The sequence below is a fragment of the Nicotiana tabacum genome, chromosome 9 (genome assembly GCF_000715075.1).
Source record: "Nicotiana tabacum cultivar K326 chromosome 9, ASM71507v2, whole genome shotgun sequence".
Lineage (NCBI taxonomy): Eukaryota > Viridiplantae > Streptophyta > Magnoliopsida > Solanales > Solanaceae > Nicotiana > Nicotiana tabacum.
Window position 1 is genome coordinate 108,245,056 of NC_134088.1, and position 8,254 is coordinate 108,253,309.

Here is an 8,254-nt window from a genome sequence, read left to right on the forward strand (position 1 = left end):
TTGTAAAAGGAAATTTATCCCATAAGTGTTTAAATTGCTATTTGCTACTAATTGTGGCTGCTACGTACGCACTAAGTGATGAGAGTTCGTGCGTAGATAAAAATCATGCTTATGTCAGAGTAGTTTTAGGACTCTATCATGTAATACTTGTATTATTTTTACTCTACTTGTTAGTTTAAGTGCTTAAATTATATTGATACTCGATAAAGGATTCGTAAGGACCGAATTTTATTTACTTTGAGTTTTGGAAAGTTACTTGTCCGTTAGTAGAAATTGTGCCTCCTTTTATATTATTCTTGTAGTAGCCGTTAAATCGGAGTTCATAGAGAATTCTTTCTTCTTGTGGATCGGGTCGAACGCCTTGGCAGTATAATAGATGCATCTATGGTTCGCGTCGGTCGACCCTCGGCAGTGTACACTATTCTGGATCGGGCCATACGACCTCGGCATAAATCGTGTGTGATAATGATCGAAGTCTGAATTCACTTGATATTACTTTCATGACTTGAGAAATTATAATTTACTTGATGGCTCGTATTTGTTGAAGTTAGTATTTGTTAGTTGGAGATCTTAATTGACATCTAGTTAAAGAATTACTTATTTATTGTCCATTATTGCAGTATTATTGTTGATGTATTCTATGCCTATTTAGAATTCATATACTTTATTTATTGGCCCATAGTAAGTATCGATGTCGACCCCTCATCACTACTTCTTTGAGATTAGACTAGATACTTACTCGGTACATGTTATTTATGTACTCACACTATACTTCTGCACTAATCATGCAGGATCTGAGGTAGGTGTATCTGGTGGTCATCCAGGCGCGTATCCCCGTTACTCCGAGGCTTAGTGGTGAGCTGCTCTCTGTGCCCGTCCTGCAGCGCTCACAGTCTCTCTTTTGTATTTATTTTTCTGTCTATCTTACTCCAGACAGTAATATAGGAGGTTTTTGTATATTCTACTAGTTGCTCATACATTTGTGATATCGGGTTTTGGGATTAGTCTAGTAGACATTTTATGGTTTTGAATTGTAAATTCACTATATTACTCTTTCGTTAATTTATGCGTTACTTCACTATAATTTTCTATTGATCTTCCTCTTAATAAATAAAATCAACTACTTTAAAATCTTTAAAAGAAACAATTACATGGTTAGTTCTCCGTTGACTTGCCTAGCGGCGATGTTGGATGTCATCACGGCCTATAGTGAAAATTGAATCGTGACAATGTATACATGATTTTCACACGAAAGGTGCAACATTATTATGTAGTTTAAACATAGACTATATTGATTATCAATTTATTTTTGGTTATAAGAATTTATCATCGTATTACATATCTTCACAAGTGTTATGAACAAAATAACATAATTATAGTTCTCTCCATATTATTTTAAAACTATACAATATTAATACATTTATATATTAAGTGATACACAGTATTCAAATTGTTAAGTTATTTCTTGTAGAATACACAGTCAATTTATTATTTTTAGCATTATATTATTATTTATTCATTTTTTCTCTAGGAGCTATCGAACCAAACCCTTTTATTCCCAAAATTTTTTTAGACTACCAAAAGATTCAATCTTTAAATTTGTGTTATTTGACTAATATTTAAAGAATCGTGATAAATTTTATATATATAGTAATATATAACCGCATTTCAATTTTAGTATTAAGTCATATAAATTAAATAATCGCAATTTTATAAGATATTTACTAGACATCAGTGTTAATTCATCCATGTTTATTGTCTGAATGTTTATATAGTTTTTAAAAATATTATCCTTATTGATATGAGGTGCACGCCTAACATGCACCTTAAATTCAATTTACTAAATTATTTCATTTAAAAATAGATTTTTCTCATGACAAAGCCATCTAAGTAATAAATGAGAACATATATCAAGGACATCATTTGTGAATTACGTGAAATAATATTTAATTAGTTGAACTCAAGTGATATGCCACTGGAATATTACCAGAAAATAAATTTTTAATAATTAATTCTATTCTATTTTATAACACACAAAAAATATCTTAAAATGTATATGCAAATAAACATAAGTATTTTAAACACTATTATAATTATTTATATGAATGACACTAAATAGCTATAAGCATTATTTCATAACGTTCTGTGACAGTCATTTTATTTCTTTCTACAAAAACTTCAGTTGGATTTAATTTTTGATCCAATTAAATTCTTCCTATGATAACTACACCAAATAATATGGAGTCTCTTTTTGTTTTTCAAATTTTTTCATTTGAGTTCCCATAGAAACGATAAATTTCATATTAGATAGAGTACTTTTGATTAAATAGAACTCATTTTTGTAAGGCCGTGAAGAAATTTTGCTGCATGATAGATGAATACAATTCAACATATTATTCTACTATGTTTCAACTATAAAAATAGATGTACAACTCATATATCAGAGTTATGATAAAGCATTAGTATACTTTGTTATGACATAATGTTTTAAATTTTAAGCTGGTTTAGCTTGATCAATATTCATCATTTTCAAGAGTTTATGTTTTTTAATATTTTGTAATTCATTTACATAGTCTAATAATAATTGCATGATTTTGAAATTTTTATATTCACGCGTTTATTTTTCGGAAAGCTTTTCACAGTAATAAAGATTTATTTTTCTTCATTTTCTTTATCCAATAAAGAGGTGACTATTGTACCACTTAGTTCTCACTGAATCCTGTATTTTCTTTAGTTATTTTTTAATTGTAATGCCTAAAATACACAAGAACAAAAAATAACCCCCCACAAAAAAGAAACTGCACCAGACTAACAGGCCAAACAAGATAACCTCGCGCCAAAAAGCCCAAAACCAAATTTTATAAGTAGTAAACGACAGTAAAAGCCAAATCCCATTGTATGAAAAAACAAAAGTTTCACTCGAAATGGGAGAAAACGAAGAAGGCAAAAATGTTACCGCAATTCTCCAAATAGCCATGCATTGTTCCTGTGAAGGTTGCTCCGAAAGAGTTCTCAAATGCGCTCACGATTTGCATGGTAATGATGAATCTAATGTTTAAATTTCTAATGAATAAACTTTCTTCAATATTCTTTTGTTTCTGTTTAAATTTATTTTTTGATTTTCCTTTTTCAAATTTCTATTGAGAAGACCTGAATTTGTCTCTGAAGATAGAGACAAATGGAACGGCATACAAGGTGACGGTGGTCAGAAATTTTGATCCGGTGAAACTCCGGCAGAAAATGGAGAAGAAACTGAACAAGAAAGTGACGCTTATTTCACCTAAGCCGGATAAAGAAGAAAATAAGATTGACCAGAAGCATAAATGCAAGGAGGTAATACGCTACACACTGACAACTTTCTACTCCGTTCCCGGCGCAATTTACGCCTTGAGCATTTTAGTTAACTGCAGAAAGTTTTTTATCTGTTTCTCTATGAACTGAATTGAATTGATTCAGAATTGCATTTTCCATAGCTTGTTTAATTCATAGTATGTTAATTGTTAATATTACGGATTGATTCTCAATTTGTTCGTATATGGGCTAAATACGGAATTGAAATCACTAGTCACTAATCTGTTACCGGCGCATTTTGCACCGTGCGCATTTTAGTCAAATGCGGGAAGCATTTTTATCTGTTTCACCCAGTGAATTGAATTGATTCGGAATCAAATTTTCCGTAGCTTGTATTCTTTAATTTCTATCTTAATTACTACTACTTATAATTACTAATATTATCGACCGATTCTCATTTCTCGATTTGTTCAACTTTTCTCGTTTGCTCAATTTCCGATCGAACAGCTTTCAGTGACGACTGCAGTGTTTAAACTACCTCTGAACTGCGACGCTTGCAATGAGCAGATTTACAAAATTATCACTCGAACCGGAGGTAATATATCATTATCGAACTCATCGCTGATATATTTCGTGCAACTTCAAACCACAAAATTCGACTCGCTACGTGTTGATAAATTCTCTAAAGCACAGGATGTAGGAAGATGAAAATGGATTGGGAAAAGAATTTGGTGACTGTAACGGGAACGATAGATGTGAAATCTTTAGCGGAATCACTGAGATATCGCCTGAGGAAAGATGTTGAAATTTTGACAGTGAAGGACAGCAGAACTGGTGTTTACCTGCCGGAGTTTGAATATCTGTACCGGTGCTCAACTACGTGCAGGTCGGTGACAGCTGGAGATTTGTATCACGCTGCGGAGGTGTTCAGTGATGAGAATCCAAATGCTTGCACAATTCTGTGAATAATTTTTGGTAAGTGGAAGAAACTTCTAGTAGTATATATAATTGCAAATATTAAATAATTAATTACCTAGATTAGCAAAATTCATGCACTGTTATGCTAGTAGTAATGAGGGACTTCGTTGATTTTGTTCTGTCCGATTAAAAGGCATACTTGTTACATAACAGGTTTCAAAACTTTGCTTACAAGCTACAACAGAGATTAGATTTGTGAGACCTATTTTGCTCATTGTTAAAAACTGAATGGTGAGAACTGAGAAATTTATATTTAACTTTCTTAGTTTTGGTTAAATGAAGTGTTGAGATTGGATAACGATAGATACTTCTAAATTGGTGAGATTAATCACATGATCATATCTTAGGTCGACCTGCAACATCAAGCCAGAATTAGGTAGTCAACAAAAAGGCATATGCTTCAACTTAATGTTAGAGAGTAAATGTTGGTAATGCAGACAGTATACCTTTAGACGACATAGGTAGTCAATTTTTTCGTAGAGAAACTACGCAAAAATAGTTGAAAAACAATCTCAGTAAAAAGAAACCTTGGTTAATATATCAAGTTGTGGTATGATGATTCACCAAAAATGCAGTCTCAGCAATATGCAAAGAACTGCAGCCTTCCAAATATCCTTCCCATTGCTTCATAGACACAAAAAAACCATGAGTATAGATTTGGCATGGTAACCTGCAACAATCAAACTAGAATCATGTTTTTGCTCAACAAAGACAGTGATGCTTAAAATTTCAACAGGTGAATTTACCCCCCCCCCCTCCCCCCAGGCCAATTATAGCACACATTCATTAAATCCTTTGCTCAAATCACCACTGAAAAGCATGAAGTTTGATTAAGAAGAAGCTCTAGTAGGGCAAGCAACTACTCGAAATGATTGATAGAGTACATTTTGCCAGGCAGTCCAAAACTAATGGTGTCTACAATGATCCTTCTCCCTTAAAGAATACTGATGTTTCGTTTCTCTAAATGATCCTTCTCTCTTGAATGATGACTCCTTTTCGTGGATTTATCCGTGTCCCTTTCAATGTCTTCTCGCTCCCTTTTTCTATCAAATTCCCTTCCCCTATCACGTTCACGAAACTTTAGTCTTTCCTTATCCCTCTGTCTTTCCCTGTTCCTATCTCTATCCTTGTTCTTTTTCTGCACCAGCATCTGTTATCTGATCAATTTTTGCATGCTCTTCTTTTGACTCCCCATCTTTAGACTCGTCATTACTCTTCTTTGAGTCCTTCAACTTATCAAGAGCAGCTTTTATTACTACCTCCTTAGCCACTTCTTGTCTTCTATTGGACGTAGCAATCGAGCCTCCTTCCTTGCATACAGGGATATATTGGGCTTTTGGAAGACTGTAAAGATGAGCGAGAACTCTGCAAACTTCATCTATGCCAACCTTTTCTACATCAAACACTTTCCACCGAGGATTCTCGGGGAGCGACACGTGACATCTACGGGCTGCAGCATATACTTGGCAGTGGATATTTTCACAACATGGGAAAATGTCTCAGTGAAATCAACACCCTCCACCTGTGTATCACCTCTAATCACAAGCCTAGCCTTATACATTTCTACACCACCATCAGCTTTATATTTCACCTTATAAACTCATTTGCAACCAATGGCTTTCTTGCCTTTAGGTAATTCTACAATATCCCAAGTGTGATTCGCATCTAGAGCCTCAAATTCCTTTCTCATTACATCTTGCCAAGCAAGAATGGAGGTTGCCTGAGAATATGTATTAGGTTCAAATTAAGCATGCTCAAGAATGGAATTAGAACAAGAATGGGAAGATGTTATTAAAAAGAACAAACATAGTCCTGAAGATAGGTGGGAAGATGATGGTCCCTGGAGGATCTTCTCAGAGGAGGAGAAGGAACAGAAGATGAAGGAGTGGAAGAGATAAGGGCAGGAGAAATAGAAGAAGAATGAGAGGTAGGAGAGGAAGAAGGAGTGACAGTAATAGAAGGAGGAGAGGTAGGAGAGGAATAAGGAGCAGCAGTAATAGAAGGGGGAGAGGAAGAGGAGGGAGATAAAGGATTAGCAGTATCAAAAAAGTAAGAGGAGGATGGAGAGGGGGAAAAATAAGAGGATTCGGGATAAGCAGTAGAAGGGGCAGAAACATGTATACAAGGAGATGGAATAGGAGTGGTTGTAGGATGGGATTGAGAGAAAGGACAATAGTGCTCATGAAATATGACATCCCTAGAAATGAGACATATCTTATTGGTTAAATTGTAGAGTTTGTAACCCTTCTTAGCAAATGGATATCCAAGAAAGATGCATGGGGCAACCTTGGTTTTAACTTGTCCCTATGAGGTATAGGAATTGTGACATAGCATAATCAACCAAAATATCTCAAATGAGAATAGGTGGGGGCACCTTACCATACAACATTTCAAAAGGGAATTTTTCATTGAGAACTTTAGAGGGTAACATATTAATGATATAAGTGGTAGTCAATAAACAATCACTACAAAATTGTAATGGTAAACTAGAGTGAAATAGCAATGCTCTAGAGGCCTCAAGAAGTGTTCTATGTTTTCTTTCAGCTACCCCATTTTGTTGAGAAGTATATAGGCAACTAGTTTAATGAATTATTCCATGCTCTGAGTAGAAGGTAGAGGCAGAAGGGCTTGAACCCAATTCTAAGGCACTGTTACTTCTAATGGTTTGAACTTTAGTATTGAATTGAGTCTGGACCATTGCAAGGAATGCTTTTATCAAAGGAAATGCATTGCTTTTAGCCCCCATTAGATGTGTCCAAGTAGCTCTTGTATAATCATCTACAATGGTAAGGAAGTATTTATCCCCAGAATATGTAGTTGTATGAAAAGGCCCACATGTATCAATGTGTATGAGTTGGAAAGGTTTGGTAGTAGTAATGGAGCTATCTGGAAAAGGCATCCTAGTTTGCCTTGACATAGGACAAACATTGCAAATAAAAGGTTGTTTGGATGATAGTTGAGATAAGCCAGAAATCAATTTCATTCTAACAAAAGGAACATGAGCAAGTCTTTGATGCCAAAGAACATCCATTTTATTCATTTCAATGGTATTACAACTAGGTATAACAATGCACATATTTGGTAAGCTAGGACAACTATAGTTACAAGTTGATGCAGAAACATGAGAAACATGGATGGAACTAGAAACAGGAGAATTACAAGTAAATGTAGAACTAGGAACAGCAAATGAAGAATTAGCATTATTCATGAATGGTAAATCTGTAAAGAGTTGAGATTGAGATGGTCTTTTCCAAACAAGCTTGTAAAGACCACTGTCTAATTTACCAAGATCTAGAGGCTTCTTCAGAGAAAGGCCCTGTGGTATAAGTAAACAAGATTCATAAGCAAACAGGACAAAGCATCTGAACTGTTAAATGATCCTATGCACAGAAATAGATTGTGCTGGAAAGAAGGAATATATAGAATATTGTGAAGAATGAGGGATGGATGCGAGGCAAAAGAACCAATTCTGGTCACTTTTACTTTGTATCCATTAGGTAAAGACACAAGAGAAGGAACAGGTAAAGGAGTAAGATTAGTAAGAAAATTTTTATTAGATGTCATGTGATCAGTAGCCTCATAATCAATTATCCAAGTTAGATTAATTGTTTGAGAAAGCATGCATGAACTAGAACTAGCAACATTCAACAGATCACCAGATAGTAATGTACCAGCAAAATTGGCAGAAGCAATGAGATTAGACTGAGGAGAAGTATCTGACACATGGGACTGTTGTAATAGAGCCAGCAATTGATTGTATTGATCCATGGACAACCCAGGAATCATGGAAGTATGTTCAGACATATCGGAAGAATCAGAATGAGAAGAACCATCAGCATTATGCCCAGCAGTAGTGAACTCAGGTTCAGCAGTGGCATTTGCTGTAATTCTTCTCCCCTTTGTGAACTTGAAATTGAGAAAAAACCCATGAACCTTGTAACACTTTTCAATTAAGTGCCCAGGCTTCTTACAGTATTTGCAAAAC

At 34.7% G+C, this 8,254-nt stretch overlaps 1 protein-coding gene across 1 annotated transcript in view; it reads left to right on the forward strand.

The window, feature by feature from the left end:
* LOC107796255 (heavy metal-associated isoprenylated plant protein 3-like) overlaps positions 1-4,256 on the forward strand; it is a 47,805-nt gene extending 43,549 nt beyond the window's left edge. The window contains exons 2-5 of the mRNA XM_075221250.1: positions 2,914-3,036; positions 3,149-3,333; positions 3,799-3,886; positions 3,985-4,256. Of these exons, the coding sequence (XP_075077351.1) occupies positions 2,914-3,036; positions 3,149-3,333; positions 3,799-3,886; positions 3,985-4,256 (668 nt within the window). The remainder of the gene's footprint in view (positions 1-2,913; positions 3,037-3,148; positions 3,334-3,798; positions 3,887-3,984) is intronic.
* Positions 4,257-8,254: the final 3,998 nt, after the last annotated feature.